Here is a 15823-nt window from a genome sequence, read left to right on the forward strand (position 1 = left end):
AAAAATAAAATCAACGGCCAGGATGGAAAGTTGAACGCTGGTTGATTCCTCGCGAGAAGACGAGGCAGAGTTGCAGAAACTCACTCTCCTTCGCTCCTGTCCTTCTCCAACATTCCGTCTCCATCGCATTACCTTCCATTATCGGTGCTTAGATCTCGATCATTCTGACCTAAAAAACTACCTACATTCTTCCTTTCTTCGTCTCTATTTCATGTTTTTTTCTTCTCGTTTCTTCAGCACAGCGAGCGAAATCAGAGAAATGTAAGTTCAGATTCTCGAACTCGGTTTTTTAACAATGTTTCTCAAGCTTTTGATGCTTTTTCTGTCTGTGTATTGCGCAATTTTGATTTCTGATGACTTTTTTCTTCCCGTCCTGAGATTTTGATTTACATGAAGTGGATAGATTAGGCTATATTCAATGTATATTCTGATGTAACTGGATATTGTTTTGATTCGTGAATTTTGATAGCATTGGTTGAGGAGAAAATGACATTATTGTGTGAACTAACTAATGATCCTCTTGTTTATTTGATGAATACTGTTGCGTTTAGTCTAAGAGCTGTGGTGTTTTTCAGAAACAAAATTGATGGTTGATTTTTGCTTGGCACAGAACACTTGATCAATTTCAGGTTGGAAAATTTATTTCTTTCAGTTAGATGCATTTGTAGTTATAGATGGCAACTTTCCTGTCTTCACTCATTCAGCCATTCTGTGGATATAATCGTGGAGGTACTGAATCATTCAAACTGGCTGTAAGTGATTACCATACATATGGACAGAAGATGAATTATCAGTCTGGAAAATTGGATGAGGCTAGAATGCAGGCTCATGGAGAAAGTAAAGTAGGTTTTACAAAATCTTTGCACCGGAACGTTTGTAGAGCATATGCTCCATCTCGAATTTCCGTTGGGAAAAGTGGACAGAAATTCGGTACTGGTGGTAAAACTGAGGAAGACAGAAAGGTTGCAACTTATTTGTTTAGGACAGAGTTTGGGGATTTGGTTTACGCTTTTGTTGGAAAGAGAGGGTCTGGTTTTATGTTCAGTATTGAAATTTCGTCCTTGAAACTAGCGAGCATTGATGAAACACTGCTGCTTAGTTGGGGGGTTTATAGATCTAATTCAGCTATTGTAACTCCCAACTTTCAGAGTATACTCCCAGAAGAGACAATTGGAGCAACGGAAACCCCTTTTGTAAGAACTTCTGAAGGGAAATTTGCTGTTGAATTGGAGTTTGATGCTAAGCACGATCCTTTCTACCTTTCTTTTCTGTTGAAATATCCAGTGGGTGTTGATTCAGGCAGCTCTGAAATTAAAAGTCATAGGAAGACTAGCTTTTCTGTACCTGTTGGGTTTGGTCGAGGTTATCCAAGTCCGCTCGGTCTTTCCATTTCAGGTGATGGTTCCATAAATTTTTCCATTTTCTCAAGCACTGCAGAAAGTGTAGTTTTATGTCTGTACAATGACAGCACATCGGAAAAACCTGTATTAGAGCTAGATTTAGATCCGTACATTAACCGATCGGGCAATATTTGGCATGCCTCATTTGAAGGTGCTTCAAACTTCGTGAGCTATGGTTATCGATGCAGGGGGTCCAAGTTTCATGAAAATCAAGATGAAGCTGAGGTAAGTCGGATTCTTGTGGATCCATATGCTAAGATCCTTACAGCATCTATTCCTAAAACTCGTGGTCAGGGACTTGGATTGCCTTCAAAATTTCTTGGGCAGATATGCAATGTTCCCGCATTTTCCTGGGATGGGGAAGTTCGTCCTAACTTGCCAATGGAGAAACTGTTCATTTATCGATTGAATGTGAAACATTTTACTGTCGACAAATCAAGTCAGCTTCCAATAGATACTGCTGGTACATTTTCTGGTTTGACCCAGAAGTTGTTGCATTTTAAGAAGTTGGGGGTGAATGCGGTTCTACTAGAGCCAATCTTTCCATTTGATGAGAAAGACGGACCATATTTTCCTTTTCACTTCTTCTCACCAACAAACATTTATGTTCCTTCTGGGGCTTCCATATCTTCTCTCAACTCCGTGAAGGAGATGGTCAAAGAACTGCACGCCAATGGAGTAGAGGTCATCTTGGAAGTTGTTTTTACTCACACTGCCATGGATGGAGCATTGCAAGGGATTGATGACTCATGTTACTATTTTGTGAATAGGGTCGCGAATTCGGAAGGAAAAAGTGCTCTGAACTGCAATCATCCCATAGTGCAGCAATTACTTTTGGATAGTCTTCGACATTGGGTGACCGAGTTTCATATAGATGGTTTTTGTTTCATAAATGCTTCATCTTTGCTGCAAGGACATCATGGCGAATTGTTGTCTCGCCCTCCTTTCGTAGAAGCAATTGCTTTTGATCCACTTCTATCAAAAACTAAAATAATTGCTGACTTCTGGGATCCACAGGAGTCAGTACCAAAGGAAACTCGTTTCCCTCATTGGAAGAGATGGGCAGAGCTGAATTCAAAATTCAGTAATGATATAAAGGAATTTTTCAGGGGAGAAGGTCTTGTGAGTAGCCTTGCAACCCGGCTTTGTGGGAGTGGAGATGTATTCTCAGATGGGCGAGGCCCTGCATTCTCTTTCAACTTCATTGCTAGAAACGTTGGCCTTCCTCTCGTCGACCTTGTGAGTTTTAGTAGCAGCAAGTTAGCTTCAGAGTTGAGTTGGAATTGTGGGGAAGAAGGACCGACAAGTAACATTGAAGTTCTAGAAAAACGACTCAAACAGATTCGTAATTTTATATTTGTGCTGTTTGTTTCACTTGGTGTCCCTGTTCTTAACATGGGAGATGAGTGCGGCCAATCTTCAGGGGGATCTGTGGCATTCAAAGACAGGAAGTCATTCAATTGGGATTCACTAAAGACTGATTTCGGCACTCAAACCACACAGTTCATCACATTTTTGAGTTCATTTAGATCAAGGCGTTTTGACCTTTTCCAGAGCAGAAACTTTCTTAAGGTCGAAAACATAGACTGGTTTGATAATAACCAATCACCACCAGATTGGGAAGATCCTTCTTGCAAATTCCTGGCTGTGATGCTGAGAGCTGATAAAGAGGAAAGTGGATCAATCACTGAGAATCCCAAGCCTCAAAGCGATATATTCATGGCTTTCAATGCATCTGACCAATCTGTAAGTGTTGCTTTACCTGAACCATCAGAAGGTACAAACTGGTTTAGGCTGGTTGACACAGCTCTGTCATTTCCCGGGTTTTTCTCATCTGATGGGGAGCCAGTGCCAACGACGTCACCTGTTACTTACGGAATGCAGGCTCACAGTTGTACCCTTTTTGAGGCTAAAAGTTTTAATGATTGAGATTCTGAACACGTTGTAACTAATAGCGAATCCCCAGCCAGGTACAATAATGAGACATAAAACTGCAAGTGTAGCCAAATAAGGATTGTTCATAAAGCAATTCCCAGTATCCAAATATATATATATATATAAGTTCATTAGTTTCTTCCATCAAAAGTATTCTTTCATTAGTCAGGCATTTGTTTGCTACAGAGGGGAAGCAGTAGCACATTGTCTTTTGAACTTAACTATAGCCTATAATTGTCTGCATAGTCAAGTATAATGCACCATAGGATTAGCTCTAGGAGGAGACCGAGGCTGAAAGTGACGATAAGCAGGCGGGGGATGTGGCTGCAAGTAGTAACCATGAGGTGTGAGCCTATGGCGAGGAACTGATTGCTGATATGGCCACATAGGTCGGTATCCAAGTCGAGCCAAGCTCTGAGGATATGAATATGCATGAACATTAGAAGACATAGCAGGCGACAAGCTCCGGGGATATGAACACCCATTAACATCAGAAGACATAGTAGGCAAGCTCTGAAACCCCCGATCGTGCTCCTTCATGCCCGTTGCCAAATGCCAACCAAAGTGTGTTTCATTCTCAGTGATACTATCAGATCCAATGCCACCATGTTCGATGTTCGAACCACTCCTCGAACGCCCAGTGGTTTTCTCACTGCAGTTGGATTCCTGTTGAAAGAACCAGAGTTTGGCTTCTTTCCCCATAGCTTTTATTTTTTGTAAGAGTGCAACAGGGTCAATGTCACCTGCTACTGTAACCAGCCCTTTATCTTGGTCTATAGTAACAGATTCCACTCCTACCATAGTAAATTCACACAGAAGGGTAAATGAAAGGTATACTGTGGTGAAAGAGATGAAGATTGAAATGTTTCTTAGAACATACCATTTGATTTGAGGAGCTTTCTCCAGTTTTAGAGGGCACTTTTGACAGCAGTTGATATCCATTTTTATGCTACAAATCTGCAGAAGAAGTTGGAGAAGAAATATAAAGAGAAGAATGAAGGTAAAGAGAAGTGAAAAGTGCTTACTTGAGAAGATGCTGCATGATCGTCCGCCATTGGAACTGATTAAGCTCCAAATAACCCTTCCCAAACACGAGATTACTGAGCAAAAACAGAGAGGAAGAGAGATTTTGTATGGAAAGTTATGTGCTTTTTTTTCGTGCATGCCATATTCAAGGTAGGTAGGGGGGAAAATTTATGGAAAGAAATTTATCTTAGACAATTAAAAATTCTTTCCATTTTTGGCTATATGATATGAAGTTTAAAGGACCGTTTTCTCGAGACTTGAAGCCAAAGAGTCGATCTAACATACAAAATAAGAGTTTCGTGTCTGTTGATCAAATGTTCATACTCTAAGATTTTTTTTTTGAAAGTGTTTGTTTTTTAAAAAAATATTTCTTTTTGTTACCAAGTCACCATTTTTTCACCCGTGGATAAAATATATATGTTATTCTACGAGTTTCGTAATAAACACTTTCTCACCCAAATTTTAACGAGACAGTTCTTTCTTGCCCAAACTAGATAAAATCAGGAAAAAAATTGTCTCGTTTAACAAGAGCAACCTAATCATAGTTTAAATATATCATAGACCAAAAAGACATGAGTGCACGCCCGCCACACCCTCCCAATCAACCTAATCATAATTTAACTATATCGTAGACATAAACATGACCAAAATAACATATATATATATATATGAATAACATATATATATATATATATATTCATCGCAAAATAACAACGAACTAGCAGCTGAATTCCCAAAGGACTAAAAAAGGTGAAACATGTAATTGTTTAACTAAATCTTCAAACAAAAGAATTAAGTTGAACGTGCATTGACTATGCCATCATCATTTATGTACTCTAAAATTATTAGTGATCCAACTTGAAAACCCAAAGAAGAGATGAGGACCAAGATCATCTTGGCGGCTATGAGAACAATAAAATGGAACTTCCTTAATTTATGCAAATTACACAACATTCTAATAATCTCTCAAGTGCCTAAAACAAATAAATCATCAACACCGACTCAGTAAATATAGCATCGCTTTGTCAAGGATCTTCAAAAATTGTTTGACCACACCTTTGTAATGAGTATTGAAAGAGCTTTCAAGTGCATGGGCTGCAGTACCCTCCATCCTCCTCAGCTAATAACTTTCGAAACTACTCCAGCACCAACCGTTCTACCACCCTCCCTCAGGGCAAATCTTTGTCCTGTAAATAACAAAACATGGCATTTAGGGATCATTGTTGGATAACCGAACAAAAAAGCACCCTAAACCATAGACGTGACCCAAAATGAACAGGTGAAAATTTTCATTTCCTAGAAGCCAGTATCAGATTCAGATTCAAGTACATATTCATATACGTTTACATGTAAACAATCAAGGCTGTCAATAATTAAAACCCTGAAACTTCTATATTATATAGGGCCTAGGCTGGCTAATGATGTGTAAGACGGGAATGATATTAAAGAAAAACACTTGGTAAAATTTTAATATTCTATGTCAAAAGGCTGTAATAAATGTGTTATCCGTAGATGTGTAAGACGGGAATGTCTTATCCGTAGATGCGTATGACTAGAAGAACTATAAAATCCTCGCTCCTACACCCAACACAAAATGCACTAAAAATAGACACAATTTTGAAGTAGCTTTTTTTTACACCAAACTTCGTAGCACAACACATCAAAAGAATATTATACCAAAGAATTTGTGAAAGGGGATTAGCTTAGTCTTTATACAACCAGAGAGTTTAAATGTGACGCACCTGCTTCAAGGGGAACGGGTAAAATCAACTCAAAAGCTGCAGTCACATTGTCACCAGGCATAACCATCTTAACATTTTCAGGTAATTCAACCTTTCCAGTGATATCTGCAGTTCTCATGTAAAATTGAGGTCTATAGTTGGACATAAAAGCAGTATGTCGGCCACCTTCCTCTTTTGTGAGAACATATATCTCGGCCTCAAATTTCTTATAAGTTTTCAGACTTCCAGGCTTTGCAATAACCTACATACAAAAAATAAATAAATAAATAAAAATAAAGGAACGCTTCAAACATCCATATCTAGGAGTACAGGATACAGCCACCTTCAAAATGTAATGTTGTGAGCGTATGGAAGTTAAGGAAAGGAATAGAATGATTTTCAATGATATGCATAGAGACTAACATGGCTTCTTTAATTTGGTTAGCTTGGAGTGAAGCTTTTCTTATATTTTTGTTTTCTCAATGAAAATAACACTTTCAATTCAAGTAAGCCCGTCGTACACAACATTATTTTCCCATTTTGCGGTCAAACTAAAAATATGTGTTCAATGTGTTAGAATGCAATGCGGTTTACTAACTAAATCAGCTGAATTCATTTTAATACCGGCAAAATAAGAATATTTGGATGCCTAATGATAAAACTATGAGCATGAAAATTGTGTTAGAGGCAGAACGGAAGAACCTTCTTGCTCATTGTTAAAAAGTTATCTGTGACATTATCCAAAAGATGGAATGCAGTTTTAACGAAAATTTCATTTCAGCATGAGTGATACCAATCTACATACCTGTCCACGTTGAATGTCTTCTCTTTTTAGACCACGGAGAAGGAGACCCACATTATCACCAGCCTAATAAAATCATAAAATTAACGTTAGAAAAATCTCATTCACGATTTTTAAACTCATTTGGCTTGTTCTGTTGGAGGTTCTTTTACTATTTGTGTTCCATTTTAAAAATCAAATTTCCTTTCTCATTTGAAAAAGAGCATAACATAAATAGAAGCTAACTAAATTGAACCAAAATCCAATTTAGGTGGGTTACAATCTTCAAGTTTACTTCTTTCATTGTCTTTTTGAATATGCATTTTTTTATTTAAAAAAAAAAATCAATGCCAGATAAAAACAACAGTCAATTACTTGTCCTTGATCCAAGATTTTCTTGAACATCTCAACACCAGTTACAGTAGTTTTCATAGGAGCCCCCTGCAAAAGACATTGCGAAGAAGTATAATCAAAACAATCTTAATTTTCAGGAACAAAGGCCGTAATTATAACACACAATACCTAGCCCCAAGAATGTAATCATCCCTAGCTAGTTGCATATTCAACATTGGCCCAAAATCGGCACAAGGTGTGAGTGCCCAATCCCGCACACACAAAACATAGTTAGAAATTGAAAACGGTAACATCAATTTACCTGAGTCAACCCTAGAACTTCAACTTCTTCACCAACTTTAATAGTTCCCTGCTCAACACGACCAGTAGCAACAGTTCCACGACCCTTCAGCATAAACAGAAAGAATTAAGTTCACTTCAAAAATAACTCTACAAATATTTTAACAGCAAAACACCAACAAGGTATTAAAGATATTAGTTCACTTCAAAAATAACTCCACAAATAAGTACACCTATACTTTAGATATTAGTATTCCACATTGAGACTTAGAAAAGAAAATTAGACAAACTTGCAGATGAAATGAAGTAAAAGAAAATTAGACAATCTTGCAGATGAAATGAAGGACAACACAGAACACAAAAACAAGGGCAACATTTTTTCAACTATAAGTACATATACAAACCCCGTGCAAATTCTCCATACCTGAATAGAGAAAACATCTTCAATTGGCATCAGGAAAGGTTTGTCAAGCTGTCGAACAGGATCAGGAATGTATTCATCAACAGCTTCCATTAACTTTAGAATAGCCTTTTTACCAATTTCTTCATTCGTACCCTGCAATGCAGATAAAGCTGAACCCCTGATGATTGGAATGTCATCGCCAGGGAACTTGTAGAAGCTGAGAAGTTCTGCAAGAAAACATAAACCACTGTTGAAATGTTTCCTATAAATTTGACAGCCTGGAAACAGTAGCTGCACCAAAATATAACTGCATAATCATACCACGAAGTTCCATTTCCACAAGGTCCAACAGTTCAGGATCATCAACAGCATCAACTTTGTTCAAAAAGCACACAAGTGATGGAACACCAACCTGATTGATGCAATAAAACAAATCTATAGTGCATCAACATTACATCCTGAAAGCACGTAGAAACAAAGCTTAATCTGCAGAAAACATGTATGCTCCAAACAAACAAATGTATACCTGCCGTGCTAGTAGAATATGCTCCTTGGTCTGAGGCATGGCCCCATCAGGGCCAGAGACAACGAGGATACCACCATCCATTTGAGCAGCTCCAGTAATCATGTTCTGCACCAATTATCACCATCCTTCACTATTTTCTTTCAAGAACTTAGACAATCAGAAAAACATAACCATTTGATGTAATTGTTGTGCACATTGGTTGTTAAAACCGACATATTTTATAACTGTAAAGCTGTGATAGAAGTTTTCCACCAAAAAACTACATCCAGCTTGCAATTGACCTGACTTAAGTATCCACCAGCTAGTTAAAAAAGAACACCCACATTCTTCATTATTCTATCTACTTACGCTGAACCACTCACTCCTCCTTATCCATAACATTTATATCAACCGCTTAGTCAAAGGTATAGTTGAATGACAAATTACCCTACTCCATTTTAGAAATATAAAAGTATTAATCCATAGCTTACTTTGACATAATCTGCATGTCCTGGGCAATCTACGTGTGCATAATGTCTCTTGGCAGTCTCGTATTCTACGTGAGCCTGCAGAATTAAAACGCATCATTAACCCAAGGCAGGTGATAGTTATAGGAGCGGTATACATAAGCCTTAAAGTAAATGAAGAAGTAAGCGGCCAACAAAAAGAAAATTTGAACTCCAACCGTTGCAATAGTAATTCCTCTCTTCCTCTCTTCTGGGGCTTTATCAATTTCATCAAATGCAACAGCCTTAGCTTTCCCTTCCTCGGCCAATACCTAAAGGAATTTGAATTTAAACAACAATTTCCAGGATTGAATATTCACCAATTCCATGTAATTAGCAAATATAAACACTTATATCCTTCAACAAACCATAGTTTTCAATGAGAACGCAGATTGAAGATATATTAAAACTTAGGTCAAGAAACAAAAAACATTCGTAATCAATCCAACCTTCGTAATAGCTGCAGTCAGTGTAGTCTTTCCATGGTCAACATGTCCAATTGTCCCCACATTCACATGAGGCTTTCTGTTCAGCAGCAAAGTAGAACGAGATAAGTTAACAAAAAAAAAAAAATCAACAACTACAGAGAACCGTGAAAAAAACCAAAACCATCAACTCAATACAAATCCTCCCCTAACCCACGATCTGTCACTCGCACACACAATCTGGACAATAGAAATCGCTTACGTGCGAGTAAAAGTAGCCATGGATCTCCACCAAGGAATGGGACTGGATGCTCCATCGTTTCGGGAAAGCAAATCGGAGATGGAAGAATGGGAGGAAGCGGATCCTCTACAACACCATGATAACGGAGATGAGTGCGCAAGGAGGCGCTTGGAGGTTGAGTTTCGGAGTGCAACCGAGGCCATTGGAACTCAAATCGCTCGTCGGAAGCAGCCCTAGACGAAAGTGTAGTGGAAAAAGAGCAAAGCTTCTCGTCTTCGAATGGCGGAAGCTTTTGGGGGTTTTAGAGAGTCATTATTGTTCTGTAAGCCGACGAGGGTTTTAGAGTTAATGGGCCCAGTGCCCGGCCCATTTTCTAATTTAAGGCCCAATTAATCAAAATGTGCATAATCCATCTTATCCTTTCACACGAATAAATAAATAAATTTTAAAAAAACAAACGGTTGGGATAGATTTTTAAAAATATTTTTATTAATCCTATATTATTAATATTTTTTTATTAATATTTTTTTTTTTTAATTTAATTTAAGCCTAAGCGCGGGTGGCTTTGCTTTGGAGTTTCCAAAAAACCTTATACGAATCAAGATAGTATTATTTGATTATAAATTCATGATCATTCTTTAAATTAGCAGAGGAGACTTTCATCCTCAATTATTAATTTTCTCTGAATAACCTAAATATAGGTAAATATATATTTTTTTTTAATAAAATGGTTGAATTTAGCAAAAAAATAAAATAAAATTATTCTAAATATGATAAACATTACCAACAAATCCGATTTCCAACCCCAAAAGGGTGTCGATTTTGCATTCTCAACTCATAGGTGTGTGTGCGGCTAATCCATCGTGCTCATCGATCATCATCCACGGGGTTGCAGACATCAATGGAGTCCGTTAAGGTAAAGCGCGATTGACACGCCGGGATACGCGTACTCACCGAAGGATTTGGGTATGCATTTCGCTGTTTTAGTAAAGATACATCTATCATTTGCTCTGCTTTCTATTTCCCAAAGTTATAGTTTGAGTGAGATCGATTTTATGGTGCAATATACTGTGATTAAGTTCAGGGTCCGCCCTTGCGGTTGTTAGTGTTCTAATCTCTCATTTCAGTCCTCGTAAGATGATCTTTCAGAATGTTCCGTTGTTTCTTCGTTTTTGCTCGTGTTTTGTTAGATAATGTTGACTGTAATCAATTTTGGGAGTATTACACCCCAAACTCACTCACCGTTAGTAGTGGATTGTGAGATCTCATCGATTGAAGAGGTGAACTAAGCATTCATTACAAGAGTTTGGAAACCTCTCACTAGTAGACGCGCGGCTGGCAGCTTGATCTGTATACCACAAATGGTATATCAGAGTTGGACATTGGACAGTGTGCCCAATTTCTTGGACCATTCAAAGATGACATGATATAATACTCCATTTATAGTAAACAACTAGACACTCCAAATATTCACCTTTTCTTTATTTCTGGCTTTCTATGGTGGAAAATTCTATGAAATAGGCTTTCGAATTCATGTCTAATACGGAAATCTAGTTTATAACCTTGTAGAGGGCAAAGAAGGCCCCTTCCAGAGCTTAACCCATCAGTGAGATACCACTTTGAAAGACCTAGAATTCTAACCCTGTGTTAAGACGTACGGACCTAGGGACAGTCTCAAGTAGATAGTTTCTATGAGGCGTAGGCCTCCCAAAAGGACAGAGATTGGCCCTCGAGTGCAAAGGCAAAAGGGAGCTTGACTACAAAACTCACTCATCGAACAAGGACGAGATTCAACCTTAGTGATATGACGGTGTTGAGTAAAAGGGCCGTTTAATAAATTAAACAATCATGTCATCAGCACGAAGAATCAAACCTATAGTCTCCCCCACAATAGTCAGGTTTTCATTAATAAATTGTTGTTGAATTATTAAAGAGGTGTACAAGACAGAAGAGATGTCTAGTCCTGGTTTCCATCTTCTAATTTCTCAGTTCCTTTTTCTGGTTCAAACTTGTCACCTAGCACATAATGATGGGTATCCACTTCATGGATTTTTCAAAACATAAAAATGTTAAAATATTGAACATGTGAGAATATATTATTTTTCTGTTCATTGTTTATTGTTGTTTGTATGATTTTACATCGTATGATGTAACATGAAATCAATAGAAATAATGTAAAGTGTTTTTTATTGCTTAATGTTAGGTACATTTCTTTAGGCTTCATTGGTTGGTTGGTGGCATCTGAGGCCCACTGAATTGTATGAAATAGACACAGGTGGATCAATAAGGTTCGCTCCTTTTCATTCTCTTTCTAGATCAGGTTGGTGTCTCGATTTTAAATTAAGAAATTGCGAGATCCACATCGGTTGGAGAGGGGAATGAACCATTCCTTATAAGAGTGTGAAAATCTCTCCTTAGTAGACGCATTTTAAAATTGTGAGTTTGACAACGATACGTAACGGGCCAAAGATGACATATGTGCTAGTGGTAGACTTGGGCTAGTATCAGAACCAAGCATTAGGGGGTAGATTGTGAGATCCCATATCGATTGGAGAGAGGAACGAAACATTCATTATAAGAGTATGGAAACCTCTCCCTAGCAAACGCATTTTAAAACCGTGAGGTTGATGACGATACGTAACGGGCCAAAACGGACAATATCTTTTAGCGGTGGGTGTAGGCTGTTACAGGAACAACTTTAAGGTGTTTAGACTTGACTTTACGATGATTTTGTTTTTATTTTTCTTATGGGTCAAAACGATGCTTACTATTTTGGTCTAGTTTTCAATAGACTTTTTAGTACAAAGCTGGTGTTTTGGAGGAGATGAGATTAGACAAGTTAGCAATTTGTAGAGCGGAAAAAATGCTTTATGACATGATTTTACTTTTTCATTTAGATTACATACCAAAATCATTGTTACGTTCTTAAATCTTAATCATTGTAACGTTCTAAGTTTTTCACATTACAGAGACCTATCTAAGCATGACACCGTAGGGTCATGTGTTTCTTCGGAATTTAGTTACAATGAAGAAAGGAAAACATTCTAGCCAGATGTTTTAAGAAAGAATATAAAAAGTAGAAGAGAAATCAAGTACAGATATGAACCAAATGTGGTTAAACTTCTCTTTCAAGCAGAGCTCCAACGCCATAATGCAAAGGAATCCAAATCTTTCTACTTTCTTTTGCTCTTCATGTTCAACGGTGTAGATCAATTCTCATCACTTGTTTCAATAGTTTGCAGCATAGCATAAAGTTGTGAATATAATCACTTCCACTCACTTTGGATGGCTCAAAATATTTTCTCTCTTTCAACCTTTCTTTGTTAGATGCTGTTCTTCCCTCCACATAAAAGCTTGTAAAAGCATTTATAGAGAGAAAGAACAACGTTTTTGCCTCAAGATTCCTAGTTAGGTTTTTGAGGGATTAGATACAAAGAAGTATGTTCCGTTTCGGGCCACGAAACAAAAAATTTCACGTGTATACCTCGAATGATTCATGTTTTACGAGCAGTTTCTTTGATTTCTTTCAAATAAATTATTTATGGAACCACACATTGTTCTTCCACTGTTACTAATTCAGACAATATGTTGGTGGCTTGTCACTCTCAATAGTTTCTTCGATCTTAGCTGAAATAGGGCCTTTTGTTTTTCCTTTAGTTATTATGATGTTATTTTAGTACGGATTAAAATATTTTCTAGACATAATAGTTATGCCTATTTATCTCTCAATATAAGATGGACAAATTCATAGAATTCTCGACCAATAGCAAAGGTAGATATTTCATACCAGCAACCAATAAGAATTTATCGAAGAGTTCAGAACGTAAAATTAAATTTGATTGAGAAACCCTTTAAGAGTTTAGAATGTTTGCAAATAATGTTGTCGTAATTCGAAATGACTATTAAAAAATGAGTGGAAGCATGCTATGAACAATGTATCAGAAAAATAAGATAAGGGACCATAACACTCAAATTACAAAAAGAGACAAAAAAAAAAAAAAAAAAAAAAAAAAAAAAAACATAAAGTAAAGGTTTCTTTGAAATGGGAATTTGACTTTGTAGAATATTATGAAAATGGGAAATTGGTTTTTATTATTTATTTTAATTAATTTATTAAAATTCAACCCATTGACTTTTGAATTGAAATTAATTGAATTGAATTGAAATGAAAGGGCAATGGAAATCATGCCTTTTTGTGTTTGAAGAGTCCCACTTGAATTTCTTGAAAAAAAATTCTAATAATTAGTGAAAAAAATTATTATTTTATTTTTATTTTTTATTTTTGTTTATTGTTTAAATCTATCTATAAAAAAAATTAAAAAAATATATAAATCTTGAAACTTTTTAACTAATTTTGAATTATTTTATTTTATTTATTTATTTATTATTTATTATTTTTATTTTTTTGCCTACATGTGCCTAAGATAAGATCTTACCTCAAAATTATTATCCTCCAATATCTTTTATTCCCTCCAACATAAAAAGTATAAATTCTAAATTATCAAAACGGAGTAAATAAGTATGAATAAATCAAGATCATTTCTAAACGAGAGTGATTTTAAAGATTTGATGGTTAAAAACTGTTTTAAAAAATTATTATCCTCTAATATTAACGTGGTTGTATCAGTGTTAGATGAACACGACTCTCCCCAATGGTATGATATTGTCTATTTTGATTATAAGCTCTCGTGACTTTACATTGGACTTTCCAAAATGTCTCAAACCAATGGAGATAGTATTCTTTCGTTATAAACTCATGATCATTTCCTAAATTAGCTGATGTGAGACTTTCATCTAACCGTCAGGAGATGCAAAAAAAAAAAAAAAAGTCAATACTAACAAGTGTCGTATCTGAATTCTAAATCCCGTGCATCAGGCGTGTGATTACAAACCTAGCAAGAGAATAAGAACGGGAATGACTGTCTCGTCTTTAAACTCAAAGGGGATTCCTTTATGCTAACAAAAAGAAAAGGTATTTGTGATTATTTATTTATTTATTTATATGGGAAATTCATGAATCAATAATGATTGAAAAATAATATAAAGCAATCTTTGGTATTGATTAATATATAGTTTTAAAAAGTTCATTTAATCTTTTGAAAAAAGTAAGAAAATTATATGCTTTTGATTTTTAAAAGTAATTTAAAATTTATTTCTAAATATTTAAATTTAATCCCCGAACTTTCAATAAATCTCAAAACTATCATTTTACTCGTCAGTTTGAAATTTTATTTATTAATAAAAAAAATTGAGTAAATAATAATAATAAATTTAACGACATATTTTCAAAATTCACATGAAAAGGTTATTACAAAATAAATAAATTTTGAAAATAATAATAAACTAATGGTCTTTTTTTACAAAAATAAATAAATAGTTTTATAAAAAAAATTGTTTATTTATTAAATAGATAAATAAAGGAAATAGAATAGAATATGATTCAAAAGGTATTAATTCGAAACGCAAAAAGATGGTTTGACACGTTGAATGGATAAAGTTATTCCCTTTTACCCCTTGGAATCATTGCATCAAATGTATTAACAAATGCTTCTTCGGGGGCACTTTTGTAAAAATACATTTTCATCTTTTTACTTTAATTTTTTTTATTAATTATCTTTAATTATAATTTTTCAATTTAGTTTAGTATTAATTTGATAACTTCCCAAAACTTAAAATTCAATTCTCTTTTGTCGATTTTTTTATAAAAAAATTACAATAAAATACGAAAATGTAATTAAAATATAAACAATTCATCAATTTTCTTATTATTTAATTTTACTGCTAATTTAAATTTAAGATTTAATTGGATAAATTTAAAAATATATATATATATATATATATATATATATATTAAAAAAATACAAAAGAAAAAGACTTTATATGCAATCACAAAATAGTCACATGATATTCATGAATTAATTTGGGTTTTTTTTTCCATTATTTTGAGATCTATTTTCTTATTTAAATTATATATTAATTTATAAAAATTTTCACGTGGAAAAAGTTATTTTTTATTATTTTATTCTCATTTTTCATTAAACTTAAGTTTTTTATTAAATAAATAGACATAAATTTTATCAATTTATGTCTAAGTTTAGGATCGAAATTTTAAAACTTATAGTAAAAATTTATTATTTATTTTACTTTAATTTAAAACTAAAAATCAAATCCTCCGTCCTTATTTTATTATTTAAAAAAATTAAATCTAAATATGGGTTTCTTTTTTTTTAATAAAGTTTTTCTTGTT

The 15823-nt window shown here is 35.0% G+C and overlaps 2 protein-coding genes and 1 long non-coding RNA gene across 5 annotated transcripts; 1 reads left to right on the forward strand and 2 right to left on the reverse strand.

Annotated features, from left to right (window-relative positions):
• Positions 1-28: 28 nt before the first annotated feature.
• On the forward strand, positions 29-3485 carry LOC111456039 (isoamylase 2, chloroplastic). 3 transcript variants are annotated; one of them, XM_023097743.1, is made up of 3 exons: positions 29-261; positions 611-916; positions 947-3485. In XM_023097743.1, the coding sequence occupies exons 2-3, from the start codon at positions 675-677 to the stop codon at positions 3327-3329; spliced, it is 2625 nt and encodes an 874-aa protein (XP_022953511.1). In that variant the 5' UTR covers positions 29-261; positions 611-674; the 3' UTR covers positions 3330-3485. The 3 variants fall into 3 exon arrangements, with proteins under 3 accessions (XP_022953511.1, XP_022953510.1, XP_022953509.1); XM_023097742.1 differs by having other exon boundaries at positions 576-3485; XM_023097741.1 differs by having other exon boundaries at positions 30-261; positions 611-3485.
• Positions 3486-3852: 367 nt separating this feature from the next.
• On the reverse strand, positions 3853-4434 carry LOC111456049. Its single transcript, XR_002712685.1, has 3 exons — positions 4361-4434; positions 4216-4292; positions 3853-4129 (listed from the first exon to the last, which is right to left on the reverse strand). It is a non-coding gene; the product is annotated as an uncharacterized LOC111456049 (long non-coding RNA).
• A 719-nt stretch (positions 4435-5153) lies between these two features.
• On the reverse strand, positions 5154-9875 carry LOC111456042 (elongation factor Tu, mitochondrial). Its single transcript, XM_023097751.1, has 12 exons — positions 9598-9875; positions 9360-9435; positions 9090-9182; positions 8896-8970; positions 8426-8530; positions 8221-8311; positions 7921-8126; positions 7519-7602; positions 7239-7304; positions 6888-6950; positions 6104-6344; positions 5154-5548 (listed from the first exon to the last, which is right to left on the reverse strand). The coding sequence occupies exons 1-12, from the start codon at positions 9777-9779 to the stop codon at positions 5478-5480; spliced, it is 1353 nt and encodes a 450-aa protein (XP_022953519.1). The 5' UTR covers positions 9780-9875; the 3' UTR covers positions 5154-5477.
• Positions 9876-15823: the final 5948 nt, after the last annotated feature.

Source organism: Cucurbita moschata, unplaced genomic scaffold, assembly GCF_002738365.1.
Source record: "Cucurbita moschata cultivar Rifu unplaced genomic scaffold, Cmos_1.0 Cmo_Scf00018, whole genome shotgun sequence".
NCBI lineage: Eukaryota > Viridiplantae > Streptophyta > Magnoliopsida > Cucurbitales > Cucurbitaceae > Cucurbita > Cucurbita moschata.